Here is a 21,194-nt window from a genome sequence, read left to right as displayed (position 1 = left end):
CATCAATTCAGACATTTCTGCCTTTTCAGCAAGCACAACTGGTTCATTGGTAACACTGTAGTTTATAAAAAGTTCTAACAGGAACGATGCAGAAGCAGTCGACTTGCAACACTACTTCTCAGCATCAGTGAGATGCAAAACACAGAACTAAGTAAGTGGGGTGAAAGAACACATAAATCTCTTTGCATTCTTTCAGCACAGCATGCCTGGGCACATTATTAACTACACACAAAAGAAGTCTGAAATATGAATCAACTAGTTTGTTGCCCCTGGCTGAAGTCAACAGACTGACCAGTGCAATGTGTATAAAGCAAATCTCATGCTTTAGCTATCTGCCAGAAAGCACCAAAAAGTATTCTTCATATCAATGTCTAACTGTGAGTTTGTTCAGGGTTGTTTGGCTATTTACTACTTTCCCCAGAAGTACTTGAGATGGGTCACAGCTCCTTTTCCTTAGATCTCTGCCTGCTATGTCTCTTTCATATGCTTAAACTCAAAATAATTGCCGAATTTGCAATTGCAAGAAATATTTCATCTTGGTCAGATTACATAAGGAAGAGGAGAGGGGCTGTTCTGTTTGTTTCCCTGGGGAAGGGAGGAAGTGAATGAAAATGACAGAAGGTCATTTGCATTTGCTCACACCCAAAAGCTGAGTTTGCACAATGTGCTCAGCATGGCATGCAGAAATAAATTCCTTGTCACTGCAAGACAGTGGGCAGACTTTGGTAGAACCTGTTTATTCCTCAGTTATCTGTGTTCAATACATGCCAGTCCATAGCAATATAAATCCTCAACGTAAGGGAATGAGTGTTTGGTACCCCGTAACAGGAAGACATACCAAATAACCCCTTCCAGCCTTAAGTTCAGCTAAGTTTTGACATCATAGATCTATGGCCATTTAAAGGTATGTCCATAAATCTGACACCCATAAGCAATTTACAGTAATGCATTTTATTAATGTGTCACAGGAGTACACATTAAAAGTACAAAACCCAAGTGGTCTTCCTTACACTGCCAGAGTCTATTTAGAGCTTTAACTCTTACTATTCTGCAAAGGATTTATTTTTAAATTATAGTTTTAAAAAGCACTCTATTAAATTAAAATGTATTTTTAATAACTTTTATAAATTGGTTGCATATTCTGTTGATACTCATGGTATTGTTTGTAATACTACAAAATTGAATAGACCAAAGGAATGTGTTTATCAGCAATGTTAGTTAACCATTAAAATAACAGAACTGCTGTGTAAGTTAACCCCAGTAACTGGTTGCCACATTGAACATCTTAACTAAAACAACTAATCCTAAAACACCACAGACAAAAGGAATCACTAAACATGCACAAGCCAAGATCTAGCGAAATCTCTCCACAACATCACCCACTCCCATTCTTCCACAGTGAATTTCCATAGACAGTTCTTGTATTTTCCCTAGAGTTAAGACAGCCTCCTTGTATGTTTAAACAGATGACCGTGAGTTAAAGTGGGACTGATGTGACTGGTAGGCAGTTAAATGCCTCCTTGACGCCCAGTCCCATCAGATCTCGGAAGCTGAGCAGGGTCAGCCCCGGTTAGTACTTGGATGGGAGACCTCCTGGGAATACTGGGGGCTGTAGGTTCTAGTCCTGAGGACTTCACTGTCACTGTCCAAGCTTGCTCGGCTGTGGCAGATGAACCTGAGGAGTTAAACGGTAGGGCCAGTTTTGCGCACGCTGTGCCTCACCTAAAACAACAACTGTGCAGTCTGGAAGGGCACACCCACATGGGGAGAGCCCTGCCCAAATCTGCATTCAGGAAGCTGAGCCATACTATACGATACCATATGATGTGACTGGTCCTGCAACTTTGAGAGCTCAGAAGACTGATAAACATAATGAAGGTATCTGGATGAAAACTGAGACAAAAAGTTGTTTATTCTTTGTCAAAGTATCAATTGAATTCTTACTATAGGTGACACCACCCATAGATGCCATCCAAAACAATGTGTTAAATAGCCTTCCTTATAGTCCACCAACCTCCCTTGACTCGGCAGCATCATTTTTGCACCGGCATGCAAATACTTCAAAATAACATTCCACCAAAAACCAGAAGCTCTATCAATACAATAGCACACCCCTTGCCAATTTTTTTTAATGGAAAACTCCCAGAGTAACAAGTTCAGATTCAGACAACCTCCTACCATATTTCACATACTATAAGAATAAAAAAAAATAGTTTAGAAAGCAATTAAAAATAGCTCAACTAATAAAGTCTTTTGTAAACAGACTTCAAACTAATACTAAAAGTGTAAAAAACTTGAGAAATTACATATTAATAAGAATTATGGTCTCAACCTGCACTGCGTTTTGATACCAAAAAACCGGCACAAAAAAATTAGAGGCAAAAATAGATCTACTTTTTGAAGAGTTCAACATTTAAACAATTATTTTTTTTTACATTCAAGACCCTTGTTCCACAGGGATAACCCAAATCCTGGCTATTAATGAGCATTTGTTTATCTGGTCTTATTTCAGCTATTATTTAGTGATAATTGATGGCATTTAACTTTCCTATATTTATTTTTCCAACAAAAGAATGAAAACATAAAAAACCCTTGAAAAATAAAAATCATCTATTGAATAGTTTTCTAATATCATTATGGTACCTGAATATCTTCTTCAAAAAGTTAAAGGACAAATAGGAAATGTTATGATTCCACTATCCACCTGCAGATGGATTCTCCCAAAAACCTACACCCATTACCAACGACTAATACATACCTACAGAGTTACCATGCTCTGTTTTGGCTGATTGATTGATAACTGATTCCATATTAAGGCCCTAACATGCACACAAATACATCTATGCCTGAAGAAGCTTCTGCAGGCCACTCAACAGCTTTGCAAGTCTACCTCATGCATGCCTCCATTTTATTACTTTTTTTAAATTCACCTTCTGGTTCTCTTTAGGTAGTCTTTAGACAAACAGTGTTAGGCAAGGGCTCTGAACAGAGGACTGGAAAGAGAGCCATCAGTCTTTTACAAAAAAAAACCTCAAGAAGTTTGAAGCTTGAGTCTTTTTTTTGATGTCTTATACTTACATAAAGCCCTATACACATTTCCACAGGGATTCTGTCATTACAGACAAGTTCAAATAAATAATGTCTGTTATGAGATGGTATTTTCTTCCATGAAAGCAGATACTTAAAACAAGGCATCATCAAGTTTCAGCAGAAAGTTTGGGCAAATAATCCCACTAACTTAATGACAGATTATAAAGAGAGCTAGAAGAAAGTCAAGAGATCATATTTTTCTTCCCCAGAAGATTATTATACCTATATTACCTTTATTGCTCCAGTCAGGTGTTTGTCTCATCTGTTCTTAAAAGCTGATAGCAATCCCACAACACTCTCAGGTACCCTACTCCTCTGCTTTCCTCTTTAGAGACCCTAAGTCTTTCAACAGTGTCTAAGATGAATCCTCCTTGATCCAATTTAAACACCTCATGTCTTGCTGTCAACCCCAGCAACATAGAAAACACTTTTACTTCCAACTCATGACAGATCTTGCACATGCTGGAAGACTTTCACAAATATCCCTCGGCCTTGCTTTCACTAAATAACCCCAGTTTGGGAGATATTTTTCCATATACCATGTCAAATTTTCAAATCAGATGGTAGTTGTCATTTGTTCTCCAGCTGATCCATCTCAACACACAGCATTCCAATATAAGGCCTTATAAGTTCTGTGTGGAAAAGAATAATGATGGATGCCTTGCAGCTCAAAATATCAGCTTCCCAGCATGATGCTGCTGCCCATCAGCATCACACTGTGGTCCATTATACCTCAGACATCCTATTCTGCAAACTGACACCTATCCAACTATCTTGCGCTTGAAAATCGGGGTATTTTCTGCTGAAGTAAGAAGTCTATAGGCTGTTCTATTTTACTTGGTATAATTTCTCCAGGTTGTCAGAATGATTTTGAAACCCCATACTGTTCTTCAATATACTTGCATTCTTCTCAGCTTATGGCCTGCTGCAAACTTAATACACAATCTATTCCATCACCTAGGTCACTAATGAAAAATAATGACTAAAACCAGTCAACCAGGTTTAATACATCTGTAGCCCAGTGTAATTTACCACTTAGTGTTCCTATCCTATAAGCAATATATCAAAAGGTTTTCATACTGACAATGTCCCCAACCCATGCCCTTGCCCCACCAAGACAGATTTGCTGGTATGGCTTGCTGGTAAAACTTGACTTCAAAAAAAAAGCCAACAAAGTTCTGATTTATAGAGCATGAATCTAAAAGCTTTCTGGATTTAGATATATCTGGACATATTCTTGGTACTTCTGACAGGCATTTCAACCACAAAACTAGTCATATTTTGAAATATAAATGAAAACATTTTTAAGTGTCTCCTGTAGTATCTAAGAGAGAAGCATTCACAAAATATGACAGCGATCTTTAAAAACTCATTTTTAGCAGCATCTTGATACTAAGAAGAATCACAGAACAGTAGATGGTGGGTCTCAAGGCCATACCTACCAGGAATCTAGAACATGCCTTGTTTATCTTGTTTCCATCGCATGCTGTGTTGAAGTAGGGTAAGTGCCTAGTCACCTGATTGCAAAACAGTACCATGCAGCAAAGTGGGGAAAAAGCATTCCCAATGTCTATGTTTCCTGTATAACTTTTACATAGACACAGGAGAGCTTTTCCATTCAGGCTAGAAGAGCAAGAGCTTGTTCCAGTGTCATGTTCAGCCCTGTGTCAGGGTCACAGGGAATAGCATGTTTGTCTCAAATACCATGCTTGTCTTGACTGTCTCGGGGCATTAACACACTAAACATTCATGGTGAAGCCACTGGGATATGAGGAAATGTGATTATATGCACTTACACTGCCTTTTGCACTGTGGCAGTCAACACACAATGAATATAAAGTAAGAAACTCCGAAAACCTGTTTCAGCCATTCAGACTCATTTCCTCCCGGTGGCAGTTCTATATGCCATCCTTTTCAGGCAAGTATGGCAATAATGTGGATCACTTAGCACCCTTTTTGCGCTTTTCACATGCCTGTGTGAGCTGCCACAACACACCTCATTAAACCTCACAGGTCTAAGTTTGACTGGCTTGCTAGAACAAAATTTGCAAAGAAGCAGAAACCCTACAATATTTGGGAGAAAGGACAAGGGGACAAAAGAAGAGCGCGGAGATGGCAGAAATGCGTGCTAATGCCGGGTTGGCTGCTGCCACGACTCAGTGAGCAAAACCTCATTAAAGACTACACAGAGGCAGAACTCCTTGATTAGCTCTTGTGGAACAGAACAGTATCATGCCAAAGCAACATTTTCCTTCTTCAAACCTACAAAAGCGCTGTACTGCTGCCATCCATCCCCCCCCTTACTTTTCAGTCTGCCACAGAGGCCACCCACCTTCGTGCTGCCCATGCTTTTGGCTGAAGCGACCCATTCAGTTTCTGCAAGCTCCAGTCTCTCAGTGAGCCAGCAAGCCCTCCCTAAGAACTGCACATGCTGCCTGCCTCGCAATTTAGTCCCAGAAGCCATCGCCATCCTCCCACACACAAAGCATTTGGCAACCAGGTTCTTGGCATGCCTATACCCATATGAAAACTACATCTACAGAGTGAGTTCTGTAAATCTAAACCTGGCTCAGGATCCCTGCATCAGCTCTCAACTTCCCTATATTAGAGTACATACTTGCAAGGAAGGCACTTGGCTTTACCCAAAGGCTGAAAATACAAACAGAGGGAAAACCTCCAGCAAAACAGAAGTGTGTCAAGAGGTGCATTCAGTCAACAAAGCTTCGTTCCCATGTGCAATGGAGGCAGATACTAGGATGGAGGGAAGGGCACAGAAGTTTTAGTCAGAGACAGAAGTGGTATTAGAGGCAAAAATGGCCACAGCCACAAACATTACACTGTATATTCACCACGAAGAAAAAAACCCACAGCCAATGCAACCTAACTATAGAGCAGGCAGCCCCAGCTATGGGCAACAGAGGCTCTGCTGCCACACTGTCATCTGGATGCTTTAAAACTTCAGTCTATGGACACAGAACTGCAGATAACAAATACACTAATGTCCTTTATGATAAGCAATAGCACTGGTTTAGAATATTGACAGTAAAAAAAAATGTTCAGGTCTGTATTTCAGAGGAAAGAGGGAGGAGAAAAAAAAGACTTCCATCCTCCTCTGAGACAAAACAGAAGTGGCTCATCGGGATTTCATGATCTTCACTCATGACATCTGCAAAAAGTCAGCCTATACTTTACATAATGGAATGGCACTAATGCTGAAAATTTCAAAGGGAAAATCTGTAATGCCAGAATGCCTGACAGAAGACATGAGGCAGGCAAATCCCTGATGTTCAGCAACTGCCTCTTTTTTTCTGAGAGTAGGTATTTAAAATACAGGTGATATTAGTGCTAGTAGAGGAACAACTATATTGTGTAGAAAGCTGAGTGCTTCTTTTCTTAGGGTAAAAGCAAACATTTACTTGTAGTCTACACCTCACCTTTAACCTTCACCAAAAAACACAAACAAACAAACAAAATAAACACCTCTTATTCAATTCTTCAAGCAGAGTACAGGTTTATCAAGCCTTCATGTAATCTGCCCAGAGCCCAGCCATGGCCCCAGTCCTACAGAAGCGAAATGTGTGCAAGCTCGAAAGTGCACAGTCTCAAAAGGCTCTCCCTGCAGGTTAAGAGATTATTCAAATCTTTGTAGCATCGGTGCCAAAAAAAAAAAAATCAATACATCAATACAGCATATAGCAGCCTAGATCTTGCAATTCATGAGGACACCTCTTTTGTGACAATATTTGTGACAAATTTCAGACATTCCTTAACTGAAAACTGGACTTCCTGAAATTAATGACACTGGGGGAAAAAGGAGTGAACAAGACGCTGTTTTGGTATGTCAGACTTTCAAGGTTTACTATTAAAAATTCAAACTGTGTTGACTAGCTACAATGTGAGCTTTCTCAGTGCAAACTTTCTCAGGCAGCAGAAGAAAACAGGTGGTGATATGGCCATTTGTTCTTTTTGTGTATGTGATAAAATTTTGAAGAACAAAATCAAAGAGAAATAATTTTACTTGCTGACAATGCAACTTTTGTTCAGAAAAAAGAGGACACAACAAATGATAATTCAGGAATGCTCATATGTATGTTTCATATTTGCCACTGACAGAATTTAACCACACAGTTACTGCACTCATAAACTAAGTTACCCCTAGACCCCAACCCTGCTGCTGCCTGTGCAGTTTAAGTCCTAAGGGTCCGTTTGCCACGGCTGAGCGAGCTTGGACGGTGACAGTGAAGTCCTCAGGACTAGAACCTACAGCCCCCCGCATTCCCAGGAGGTCTCCCATCCAAGCACTGTGTGGGGTTGACCCACTGCTCAGCTTCCAAGATCTGACGGGATTGGGTGTCAGGGAGGCATTTAACTGCCTTAGCATTTTCCATATGCCTTTGCTGTATGATGTGCTGCTTCTGTGCACAGAAAAATACTGCAAGCACCACAAACTGATGGTTCAACAGGTAATGCTGGACAAGAGGGCAGAGCCCAAAGGCACACAGGGGGCAGTTCAGTGAAAAATGCCACAAGCAAAAAAGGCTGCTCAGGTGAGCAGACTGTCACCTGGGACTGACACATGGGGCAAAGCAATCCAATAGCCATGAGATCTGGTCCTCAGACCAGGCTGAACCTCATGCGCTGTAAAGCAATTATTTGCATGTATAAAAATATTTTAAACTATTCCACTGCAGAAACATTTTTAATTTAGGCAAAACATGTAGGCACTCAGACACTTGCTTTTCTTTGCTTCCACCAAGAATCAAGTGACTCCCCCATCCTGAAATTCTGCAGCATACCCTACAGAACCATGCCTTGACATAAGAGGCTGATTTAATTTTGCTTTTCCCCTGTGGCTTAAGTCTGATCGCAGTTTTGATAAAGAACTACTTAAGATTATTTTCCATTCTTGACCCTGTCGTGTCCTCCCCTAAGTAGCTGAAATGAAATTCCTACAGGGCACAGCACACCCAGTGTGCTGAGGAGAGGCATGGTACATGGTCGCTTAACACCATGGCACTCACAGAACGTCAGTAGATAACTACTATGTTACACAGTTAAGATTTAAAGCATGATCACCTCATTTTCTGGGCATAAATCCTCCAGGAAGACAGGTTATTTTAAAAATTTTGTTATGTATTTGAATAGTTTTCACCATCTTTTTTGCATATATCAATAAAGTTTGTGTTGCAAGCGCACACACAAACAGATGAGCATGAACTTAGTAGTAAAAAGATATCACAAAGCTTTAAAATACCCACAAGTAGTATATGGAACCTTTCACTGAAAAGGGACATCATTAGTTACATTAAAATAGATCATTCCTTTCTCTAACATGTGATGTGCTAAATAATAAAGAGAGGACATAAGTGTATAAAATCTACACATACACTAGTAAAATCTAGGAGACAACTGCAGATACATGCAATAATATTAATATTGGTGCAAATGAAGCAGAGATGTAAGTTTTTGTGTGGCAGCACCAAAAAAACCAACAAAACAAGATTAAACGGAAAGACCTATACTGATACTATAGGTCACAATGACACAACAAACAGGAATAAAGTACCAAGGGATGTGTTGTTTACATCTAAATCAGGCCACAGCACAAAGGACTGGTCTGCAGAAGACCTTGCACTGACAACAGGAAGGTGGCAACAAGGCTACCCAGCACACTGCACATGCCACTGCTCTTCCTATTAGCCTCACACAGCTTTAAAAGATGAAAACACAGATAATGGGCAGCAGACCTGCATAAAATTTATGGAGGCTGAAGTAAGCAAGATTGTGAGGGGAAACAATCATGTTACAGTAACTGTTGGCTCCTAAATCACACAAGAGACAACCAGATTTTTTGTTGTCAATCACAAGGAACCAAAAGATACCAAAAAATTTCACTCAGTAACAGCAGTAAAACCCCCTGAAATTTATGGATTAAATAATGCTAGTAACAACACTAAATATGTATCTTAAAAATCAAACACAGGCTGTGAAGAGTGTCTGTTGGAGCACAGTCCATCCTTATTACAATTGAGAAATTCATTATGTGGCAACAACAATTAATCTCCTTTGCTCTCCAAATTTAGAGATAATAGGTCACCTATAGCCAATTTTTTATGATACAGAATCTATGTGCACACAGAAATTGTCAATCAAATTCCAGATTTGTCCATCTACATGACATAAGCCTTAGAGCTTTTTTTTCTTTTTTTATTACATGGTTGGCATGATCTCATAATTCCATTCCACTTAATGGATCATTCCCACTTTTTCCGTAAGGGTAGCTGATAGTTCATATTGTTCATTGATACAAAACTTTCTTACAGAACTGTTTGTAACTTTCTTGAAACTTATTTAAGCAAGTGCCAAAGCAAGCATTGGCTTTAACTAGTGTTTCTTTTGAATTCTTAGCTGGTCACAACATTATGTTACTGTTATCCAAGGACATCAGCTGTTTCACTGTAATTCATAAATTAATTTTATGAAAATTCCACGACTAACTTTGACATTTCCACAGGTGCAAACAGTTTACATAACTGCTAGTACTGAACTTGAGTCCGTATTTCATAATTACTGAAATTAGTTTCAGAAACATCAGGAGAAGGACAGATGCAGCAAAAATAAATACAGAGAAGCACTCCCTCTCCAAATTAAATTGAAATTGGAAAAAAAAATCAAAAGAAGATAGGAAGAGAACAGAACCAGCCTGGAAAAGTCAGGTTTTTAACTTCTAGGGTAGGTACTTTAACCACAGAAGCTCTAAATAAAGGAGAAATTGGCTCTACTTACTAATTTCTTTTATGTGTTACGGTTTCTGACAGCTCCTCTCCACCTTAGAAAGCCCACTGTCAATCTGGTTTTAGGAGAAAGGCATTTTAAACCAAAATATATCTACTCAAAGCTGCGTTTAACTTTTGTGCCACATCCTTTGTGTTCCTGCCCTGTCTTGCTCTAGTTCTCATTTGGCTGAACTCTGTGGGTATGGTAAGGAAACATATCAGGATAAGGACACTCATGCCTTAAATTCAGTGATGGAAACTCACCTGCTTAACACACACCACACTGAGAGATCATCTCTGGCTACCCACTTCAGCTAGATACACTCTGAATTTTAAGCATAGCAATTTTTAAGATGCTATCAGGCAAGATCTGCAGACAACAGCAAGACAATTCTGATCAAATTAAATCTGTATTGCCAAGCCTGGCTTAACATTAAGCAAAAATGTCTTCCTTGGTATCTGAAAGTGTTTGGTGAAGATAAACAAATCAATAAAAATATCTTAACAAGATATAAATAATCCATCCCTATAGTGGCAGTGTGCAAAAGTATACTTCAGTATAATTTTCAGATGAACTTGAAAGTGGGATACTAAGAGTCATGAAGGCTTACAATCATGTTAAGCTTATATAAAGTCACTTTTCTGCTGGAGGCAGCTTGAGAGAAAGCTCATAGCTTTCATTCTGCCTCCATGCCACCACACCCTGCTGCCAGAAAGGCAGTTGTGCAGCTGGACAGCTGAACATGCTGAAAAACCTGCCTGAAGACAGGTACAACAACAATCAGTTCTGCCTAAGTCCACTGACTCAGTTGTGCCAGCACAGCCAGGGGGTGCTCCAAGCATGGAAAACCTCACTTCTTTCTCAATCAGCTCCCTTTATCTCAATTTATGCCAACTATGCTAAGCTCCTTGGCATGTCATTGGCTCTGAAGCTCCAGAATACAGGGCAATGTGCCTGCCTGGAGACATTCAGGACCTCTAGATGTTTATGGCAATGAAAACATAGAACTTTTCACATATTGAAATTCAGTCTTCATGCTAACATGCATATAATGTGCAAATATAGCAGCACACAACCTCAGAGGTTGCAGCCACTGCTAATCTCAGCACTATGAGCCCTGTTAACTAAGACAGAAGTATTGAAGATATTTTAAAATACCATCTACAGAAACCTAAGCACTTTAATAACTAGATATGATTTAGCTGTCAAGGGGCTATTTCTTCACTATAATAAAAGTCTCAGCAACATTACAGAAGGTGCACTTACATCTCAGTGATCAGACATAAAAATATGTACATGAATACAACTGAGGTGATTGCATTGCAGTCATTTTTCAAACTTCGAGAAAAATATCTGATAACATTCAATGTCAAACATCCTAGCAAGAGTAAGCAAGGTCAAGTTTCAAGAGCCACTTTCTGCTCTGGCTGAAGCTAACAGGAGTTCAGCTATTAACTTTAACAGATGCAGTCTTTTGCCCACACAACAGTTTCAGGTTAATATAAAGCACCAAGGACACCAAGAGAAGGTTCCAAGAACCATATTCCTATTTTTCTCTTTGTCATTCCAATAATCAAACACTTGATGTGAGGTTAGTTTTGCATTTTCTTAACTTCTCTTAGATAATGGGTTTGCTTACTGCCTAAGACTTCTCATGTCAGAACCTAAAGCCAGAGTCTTTACAAAGACAGTAGATATCCTATGAAGTACAGACTTCTAGTAAGCCATTTAAGTCCAAACAACAGAGCACTTAAACTGCATTTTCCCAGCAAGTACAGTTTCAGTTATTCTCATACCTAACCCTACTACCACCAAAAGCTACACAGCAATATCAAGTTGAAGCCAAGTAACTGGTCTCTTGTGCAAGGGCTCACCTTCTTATTCACAACGTATTGTCACACTAACACAAGCTTATTCACATATATCATCTTATAGGACTAAAATATTTTTGAAAGGAAACAGTAAGTAAACAGTTTGTTTCTTAAGACATTTTGTTATGTTCATAGCCCAATATTTTCTCAATATATTACTATTAGAGAAGAAATTAGACAGATAAAAGCTTTAAAACCAACCAGTTCAAAACCAATGGAAAATCAAACTCAAGGTACAGAAATCTGAGTAAAGCACAATTAAACACAGTATCTCAATACATGATATTAAAGTGAAGTAACAATTTAAACAAGAATATACAGTCTTTACTTCCATAATCAAAATAGTAGCTTAACAATCCACCGAGTTTCGTAGAACTCATCTGTTCTTTGTTCTTACCTTTTCATCCACACGACTGTTCACAGAATTTCATAAGGAAACAGTACTACTTACCTGACAAGTTTCTTTTATACTATTCACAAAGAAATCAGATATCTTCCTTGATTTTTAAAAATAAAACAAAAGCTTGAACATAAGAAATTTTTCACTTTGAAAATCCCTCACAATAGCTCCTCTAAAAGATGAGCATAAAAAGGTGGACTGCACAATCCACAGGTTTTTATTTACAATCTTCACTTCTCTCCATGTACTAGAAGGCAGATCAACCACCACATTTAACCTCCATTTTAACAGCCCCGAAAAGAAGACTAGCCTACTCTAAAACTGCCAAAACTATGTACTATATTGTGAGAACAATAGAGAAAAACTTTATATACTTACAAACTTCCTCTTCTTGGAAGGCTCAACTCCTTCTGCAACAGAAAAAAAAGTTACAGTGTATTAGGAATAAAGCACTTTAATTGGAAGTAGCCTTTTTAAGAAAAGAACTGTAATCCTGTCACCCCACCAGCAGCAGAGAGACACAAGAGCTATATTGGGACAACAATAAAAGATGATACAGATTTTACATGTACCACCTTCCATTCTTGTCTGAAATATTAGCATTAGCAATTGAAAAAGTATAGGCTTTGTTGTAGCACCAATATAAAAATATTTTAAGCAATAGACAGATCTGACAGAAGAATATTACAGTCAACTATGACGCACTGATAACACTACTAAAATTTGCAAGAGTCAGTGACAAAGATACACTAAGTTCTTTCCAACATGGATCATTTGCAAAAGTTGTTAATGACAGCATCACAAGCTAAATATGAAGTACATAACAGTTTGGTCTGCTGTAAATAATTATAATTTATTATAGTATTCTACAAAGTACTACCATAACAATAGAAACACTGCTGTTAAACATTTCTAAAACTTCTGCTGAGAACAGTTAACTACTAACAACTTTTTATGGAACTGGCAAGATACCCCATTGTCAAATGGAAATTGTAAACATTTTACTTTTATTTTAGCATAGAAGACAAAGGATCCGTAGTTTTGCCAATCAAAAACAAGAAAAAAATATATACCCACAAGTAGATTTTCTTCTGTTGTATAAATCACAGAACAGGTGAGGCTGGAAGGAACCTCTGGAGATCCTCTGGTCCAATCTGCTCATAGCAGGACCAGTTGCAACAGGTTACTCAAACTACAGCCAGCTGGGATCTGAACATCTGCAAAGGTGGCCACACCACAACCTCTCCAAGCAATTTGTTGCACGGTTCAACCACACCTTTTGTTTTTTAATTTCTCACATGAAATTATATTCTGAATGCTAATTAGTTAAGTCATCTTTGCAATTGTATCAGCTGCATTCAAACAACGGGACAACCGGTCTGACATAGAGGATACACAGCCAAGATACATTTCAAGTTGTGAAGCATCATGAAACACAAGGTTGCATATGAGAATGGTTCAAGTTATGTGGATGGATGCATTTAGTCATTTAATTGCATCTTTTATTTTTATTTTCAATTAGCTCACAAAAAAACTTGTTTTAAAATATGTAACACACACTAAGTTTCCATTTTCTAAGTTATCAAAGAGAATAATTGCAAAATTCTCTTTCAGAAGTAAATATGTATATGCATTCTGTGTATGCGTGCACACGCATTTATTTCACACAGAAAAGAATGTTAAGTTACATGTATTCACCAGAAAACACATACAAAAATACAATCAAATGGACAAAAATAGTTCAGTCAGGCACTTTAGAAAAGGCCATAAGGGAATGAATAATTATGTATTCTTTAGAAAGTTTTAAATGGTATGCAGTAAATAAAGCCCGGGCTGCTAACTGAATGATAAGGACTAAAATATCAAGTAGCTGCTCAATTCCTGAGCACCACCCATCCTGTTCACTGAATGAGGCAGGAAAAAATAGTGTGAAACAATGCAATTAGAGATCATAATGCAAAGGCACAGGAGAACAGAATTAGGAGCCTTGGTAACAAATTCTGGCACTTCCTAGGAAGTTTCAGCCACTGTTCAGCATTTGCATTTTAAAACACCTTTTAGCATAACATGTGTTTCCATAAAAAAGAACAGTTACACTTGCATAAAATATTGCATTATGAAGCTAATTCCCCTAAATTTAAAGTGTCACACACATCATGAATAACACGTTAACTGCAAGTTGGAACCCAGGTACTTCCCTTTGTATTGTTTTCTTTAATATTTACAATGTCACTGGGTTCTATTTCTAACACAAAAATTTACTTGTAATGCTAGGCACTGGCATACCGTAATAACAGGCAACACTTGTAGAAAAACTGCTAAAATGTACGAGGAAGACACATCCATGGGTTTGAGTTGCAACATTTAAGTTTGGTTCCTGTGAATCAGATTTGTTTTGTTTTGTTCAATCAGAATGTTTTAGTTGTAATTTGTCATTATATAAATATGTATGTATGGCCAGACTTTGCAAACGAAGATTTGGGAAGGGCTCTTCCCATGTGGGTTTTCCCTTTGAGCCTGTGCAGTGGATATTTTAGGGGAGGCACAGCGTACACAGAACTGGCCCCACCGTTTAAGTCCTCAGGTTCATGTGCCACAGCCGAGTGAGCTTGGACAGTGACAGTGAAGTCCTCGGGACTGTCACAGCACCCGGTACTAACTGGGGCTGGCCCTGCTGAGCATCCGAGATCTGACGGGATGGGATGGCAGGGAGGCATTGAACTGCATGGGGAAGGTCCCACCAAGACTCGAACTCAGGTCCTTGGGATTCAGAGTCCGGAGTGCTCTCCATTACACCATGGGCTCACCCTACTTTATCATTATAACAGCATGGCAAATGACAGACTGCCTTCTGTAGACACCTTAAATCACATTAATCTCTTGGTGCATTGTCATGCATGCCATCCTGAGGCACTACTTTTGCCTACAGCATAAGGCTCCAAAAGAGTCATGATTCACTGATAAAGATGTTAAACACTGCCAACACTGCCCAATATAATGTGAAAAATAAAGCAAAACCTTAAGTATGTAATTCATACAAGATGACTTAGAAAACACCGTGTTTCTAAGGCTGGATTTTAAAACAATACACATAGAAACATGTGAAGGACTGAAATAAAACAAATATCCCTTTGGGATAGTCTCGGGGACGGGTAGGGGACGGCTCCCCGAATAATCCAGACACATGCAGGGGTCGTGGACACGCCCAAAGCCTTTATTTCTGGTCGGGCCGCAGTCTTATAGGTAAGGGTTAGGGATTGGCTTGGCAAAGGGGTGTAAACTTGGAACAGGTTTGATAGTGCAACAGTCAATAACTTAATACAACCAATAACAAGGCACCTGAAGGTTGGATCAGGGGCAGGAGTTCAGAAACGGTGGAAGGGATGACCAAGTGGCGAGCGCGTGGCACCAGCGTGGTTATGGCGGCTGCCGCCCGCCCCTGCCGGCCGGCTGTGACTACCACTTCTCTGTCTGGCCAGGCCCTGCGCTGCTCAGCCCGGTGCTGGGGTTTCCCAGAAGGGGCCGCCAGGGCCCACGCCGTCCATGCCAGCTTTTACGCGGCTTTATCCGCAGCGATACTTTATGGCGCTGTTATCACTATGCTTCCACCGTTCCCAGGGGCAGAGGCACCCCAGGGGTTGACACCACCCTCAGCCGTCCCTGCCCGCACTCGCGGGAGGAGGGGAGCTCCCCCAGCGGGGGCGCTCCCTGGCCCTGAGGGGACCGGGTACTCTTCACGCGTGTGCCGTAGGGTCCCTTGGTGTCGCCATGGCACCGGGACGGGACCTCACCGGGCAAGTTGGGAAAACCCTCAGAAAACTCAACACAAACTAACAGAACCAGGTTAGAACAGTGCAAACTAAACATTAAACCTCTGCCTCTGTTTCTTCCCCGTCTTCAAGGGAAGGTATATCTACATCTCCCCATTTTCGACTTTCTATGGCAGCATATGCTCCAGCTGACCTGCATACTTGAATACAACCTGCCATGCTGGGAGAGACATAGGCAAGGAACAGTTACATAAAAAAGCTTAACAACATCAGCTTTTTAGAAAAGCCCCTGAGGGGTAACCAACTGAAAAGGTCCTCCTGGTGGATCTCTTGGACCAGAGTGGAGGTGGTTAATGTGGGATTGGATAGACTTATGATGATCAGAAAAATTGAGGCAACACAATCATTCAAAGTTTTGGCAACCATGGCTATTTACCAATAAGAGCAAATCAATAGCAGCTCTGTTTTGGAGGATGGCCTTACTATTTTGCTGTGTGTCTACTAGCAATGTTTCCAAGGCTGCGCTGGTGGAACTAGCCTCATTTGCTACCAAGCACCCCATTTTTGTTAAGAGATCAAGGACCTGGGTAGTGCCACCTGTAAGGGGTCTTATACTGCCAGGGGTACTTTTAAAATGCATGTTGGTATTACACTTTGTGATGAAATCATGCAGGTGTTGCATTTTTGCAAGGGGGTGCTACAAGGCAGTAGCCAGTGGTGGAACAGGCTAGTTTGGAACAGACTATGCTGTCTCAACTGGGTAAGCTGCAGGCAAGTCCTTTCCTGTGATCTGACGGGAAGGAGACAAACCTTGCCATTGCCTTCTAACCCTAAGGAGTTCCTTCTGATGAGGGTATAAATGGCTTTTCAGTTCTTAAAGCCTTTTGGATTCTTTCAGGGTTGGCATTCCTTTTCACTAATTTTTTTGGAAGGCCTGCTGTGAGGGAGGCAATTAAATTGTTGGGACTATAGAAGGTCAGTTTCACCAGGAATCAAACTTGGAATATGCCCCCTTAGAGGTGACATCAAAAACCCATGCAGGATTGTGTTCCCCTAGATCAACAAAAGAAAAACAGAATGGGGAGACAGTGGAACCTATTATTTCCAATTCTTCAGTCCACTGCCACTGATAGCCAAATACCTTTTTAACAGATGGAACTCCCAGAGCATGTGTAAAGCAGTCAGCGATAGGATTGTGATATCGGTCAGGATCATCACACCAAGGTGTATACTGGTGCTTAAAGCCACCCCATTCTGTGGATGTCCAAGGGATCCCTATAATACAGGTTCTGAAAGGACTGGAAGGGTCAACAATGCAAAGACAAACAGTGTCAGGGTTTAGGGACTGAGCCAGGTTTAGCCACACATTCTGATACACAAGTAATGCCCATGGTGGAAGTGTTGGGGAATGTGCGGGCTGAAGTTGTTGGTCAGTGGTGGACTGTGCCAAGAGAAGGATCAGAATGATGGCAATGAAATTCCCTCGTCTGGAGCAGTTTTTCCTTTCCTCGTCTCGATCCACTCTCCATAATGTATCCAGATGCATCTGGACAGGATCCACTTTGGGCCAGCTCCTGTGGAAACACCAGCATGTCCCCTCCCCCAGGTGATGAGTGGGACAGGATCAACCCAGTCTCTGGTTATAAGGTCTTTATAGGTTGCAGTGGCCTTTTCATCTGTGATGTTGTTAGGGCCCTGAAAATGTGTCTGGATTGGTGAGGTGTCCTATTCTAACCTGTTTAAGAAGTTCAGCACATAGAGAGCTTTGTTTAACTTCTCCTGTGGGGAAAGGCCAGCAGTAGTGCTTTGCTGTTTTATCAGCATGTTCTTGAGCGACAGATGTGCTTGCTCCACTATTGCCTGACCAGCTGGAGAATGAGGAATCCCAGTTAGCTGGGAAATTCCCCCCAAGTTGAAGAACTCCTTCATGGCTGCAGATGCATATGCAGGCCCACTATCTGTTTGATAGTCCCAGGAATGCCCAGGATTGATATAGCGGTTAAGAAATGCCTCTTGGCATCCTGGGTTTTTTCTCCCTTATGTGCTGTGGCTACTATTGCTCCTCAGCAGGTGTCTATGGAAACGCAGATGTATTGAAGTGTCCCAAAAGGGGCATAATGTGTGACACCTGACTGCCAGAGGTCCAGTGGGTGGATTCCTCTGGGGTTCACTCCCTCTGATGGCATAGGGGTGACTCTCTGACAGTCAGGACACAAAGCAATGATAGCCCTGGCTTGTGTGAAGGTGAGCTTAAAGATTTTTTTGAGTGGCTTGGCATTCTGGTGGAAGAAGCTGTGTGAGAGCTTAGCCTTTTCCAAATTACTGGGGACTGTAACTGTATGTGCCTGTATGTCAGTACTAGCAACCTGATCTGCAATGTGATTGCCTTCTGCTATGGGCCCTGGTAATGAGGTGCGTGACCTGAAATGGATAATGTGAAATGGGTGTGTGCGGTTGTTAATTGTGTATTACAAATGCTTAAATAACTGGAATAGCTACTGTTTAGAGATGTCTTTTAGATAGGAATTTTCCATTCTACGGACCAACCATAGGATAGTATCTCTATTCTCACTTTTAATATCATAGTAATGATATTAAAATGAAAGGTGACTTCTCTCACGCTTCTCCAGCTGGAGTATCTCAAAAAAAAAAAAAAAAAAACAAACAAAAAAAACCAAACCAATGTGAAATGTAGTAAAGAGAAGCTTGTTTTTCTGTCTCAGATCAGGCTGAATTATTTACATATACGACATGATTTTTGTTTTCTAGTTTCACCTACCTCAAAGATGTTTTTGCAGCCTGAAGGAAATAATAAATTATCAACTGTGTCAGTACAGGCTTTCTCACTCCAGACAAGGCTCACTAGTGTGATGCTAGCTTTGTAATAGGACAACACAGCTCCATAACTAGATCTACACAAAACAGGTGGGGAAAGGATAAACATGATCTACATGGGGCTAGCCTGTAGCTTAATCAATTCCTAGGTACATTAACACCATCCATACTAAAAAGCTAAAGATGTCATTTTTACCCTCACTCCCAGCTGTTTTACTCACAGCCACTGAAACACAGAGGAATGATACCACACCGAAAATCACTGAGTTCTTTAGGCTTACACCATTTCAGCTCAGACCTCAGTTAAGCTGCAAACGACCTGCAACTTCACAATTCTGGCATTACAATGTTTCCTTTCTGAAAGCCTCAACAGAAGACCCAAAAGACCTATCTGTCCTAGTTCCCCTGCTCAGTATCCAACACAATGCAGACTGTTCAAGGTACAATTCAGCAGGGTCAGGACCTTCAGATCACATACTTGGCAAGCAAGCAAGCACCTGGGGCATTAAAAAGATACCTTTGCTACCGCTCAACATAGCTCTCCATCACCAGCTGTGTCCCAGAGGACAAAACTTTAGCCCTTTTCCTGTGTGGAGTCCTCCTCTGGCCAAAGTTGGGCTGGTTTCAGGACTGTTTCATTCCATCACAGTCACACAAAGCAGACTTAAAGGACCACAGACTCTTGCCATTGAGGTCCTGTCCTGTGTGTTTCAAAAACTATTGTCACAAAACATAATAAACCTTGCCTCAATTTTAAGAGATCTGTGCAAGCCATGCCAAATTCCTGTGATGTTGCATTAAGAACCATGTGTGCTGAATTTAACTGTAGCTACATTCATCAGTTCAAACTCTGTGCATTTTACTATCTGTAATATGGTTTTACAAGCACAAATGCTTTTTGATTGTTTCAGTAATTATGATTCTTCCTCTGGTCCTACACACCTATAAAACACTTCAGTATGGCAAGTTCAATATGTGCACCAGAGTGCAGATATTCAGCCATATAAGGAAACTACACTGACCAACTAAAGTACAGTGAACTTTATTCTGAGTCAAAGCCTTCACTCCACTAACTAAAACCACAGGTTAAACAATAAAAATATATAAAGAGATTTAAACAACAGAGGTGACTTAGAAAATACTAACTTAATCTCATTTCTTGTAAAGATTACCAGCAAATTACAGAAAATTTAAAATATTGAATATTGTCGCCTAGATTAGAAGAAGAAAAGATGACATTAACTTACCGCTTGTTACTAGATTCAATTTTAAGAAATCAATAAAAAGCTGCCACATTCATAAACTACTAAAGACACAGCTAATGTTGTCAATACAGGTTCATTTTACAACCACAGTAAATCTGCTTCATCTTTTCAACAACAGCAGTATTCTTTCAGAGTTCCCAGTTGCCCATAAAGTAATCTGGAAAAACATATCTTTTCAAGACAAATTTCAGTAATGCATTCTTGAGCTGGGGAGATATTAGGTATGACATGAAAAATATGAGGCTTTTTTTGGTTTTAACACTTTTCCTCTAGCCATCATCCATCACAAACCGTAAGCATGCAAAGGCTTGTTGGTAAGGTGTTAGATCTTAGGAATAGGTTAACATTGTAACATTAACACTGCATTAATAACAGGAGGAAGAAAAGATCAGCAATGGCACACAATTCACCGTCTTATCATCATCACTGACAGCAAGAGTTACTGTTTTGAGGGATGATTTTGAAGGATTTCTTCTTAAGCAATTACTGTGTTTTTGCTAAGATAAGATGGGGGATGACAGCAGATCCTGCGTTTGGATGTGGGAGTAAGAAAAAAAAAAGTATGAGTAACAAAGAAAAGGATTGTTTCGATTTATCAGAGAAACAGGTTACACTGTGCAAGAGCTCTTTACAAGCTAATCTTGACCTCTTCTTAAGATTAATGTATCAAGTCATTGCATTAATCCATTATAAATACCTTCTAAGCAAGGTAGTGGCAGGTTTCGCTTTTTGTTTTATTGCTTCCAACTTTGCCAACATTCGGTTCTTCAGAATCAGAGCAGTGAGCTCTGTGTGAAGACAGATCAATGACTTCAAATGCCAACTGTAAGTGTCTCACACCAAATGTACCTTCTGTGCTTTATGTTTGCTTCTCTAGCAAAGTTGTCTTTTCTTCCTGCAGCAACTTAAGCCTCTGCCTCGAAATGTTTTTATATTGATATCAGGGTGGAATTTTAGGAGTGACTATAGACCCTAAAATGCCAGTTCAAGGCATTAGCTAATTTTCAAAAGATGTGGAAAGATACTGAGTTCTTTCTTTGTAAGTCGAGGTGTTCTCACTCAGATCTGATTTCTCTCAAAATAGGTATAACTATAGAATTGTTATCCTTTTCAGATGACTCAAGAGTGTGTGTATGTGCACCACTTCCTTCTCAGCAGTCTGCATTCTAGTCTTGTCCAAGTTGCA

General features: G+C 40.1%; 1 protein-coding gene across 2 annotated transcripts in view; it reads right to left on the bottom strand.

The window, feature by feature from the left end:
• MAST4 (microtubule associated serine/threonine kinase family member 4) overlaps positions 1 to 21,194 on the bottom strand; it is a 301,151-nt gene that overhangs the window by 144,048 nt on the left and 135,909 nt on the right. For both annotated transcript variants that reach the window (XM_071581454.1, XM_071581455.1), the window contains exon 4: positions 12,517 to 12,548. In XM_071581454.1, coding sequence (XP_071437555.1) covers positions 12,517 to 12,548 — 32 coding nt within the window. The remainder of the gene's footprint in view (positions 1 to 12,516; positions 12,549 to 21,194) is intronic.

The sequence above is a fragment of the Pithys albifrons genome, chromosome Z (assembly GCF_047495875.1).
Source record: "Pithys albifrons albifrons isolate INPA30051 chromosome Z, PitAlb_v1, whole genome shotgun sequence".
Classification (NCBI taxonomy): Eukaryota; Metazoa; Chordata; class Aves; order Passeriformes; family Thamnophilidae; genus Pithys; species Pithys albifrons.
The sequence above is the reverse complement of the archived record's forward strand: the minus strand, read 5'-3'. Positions and strand labels throughout refer to the sequence as shown.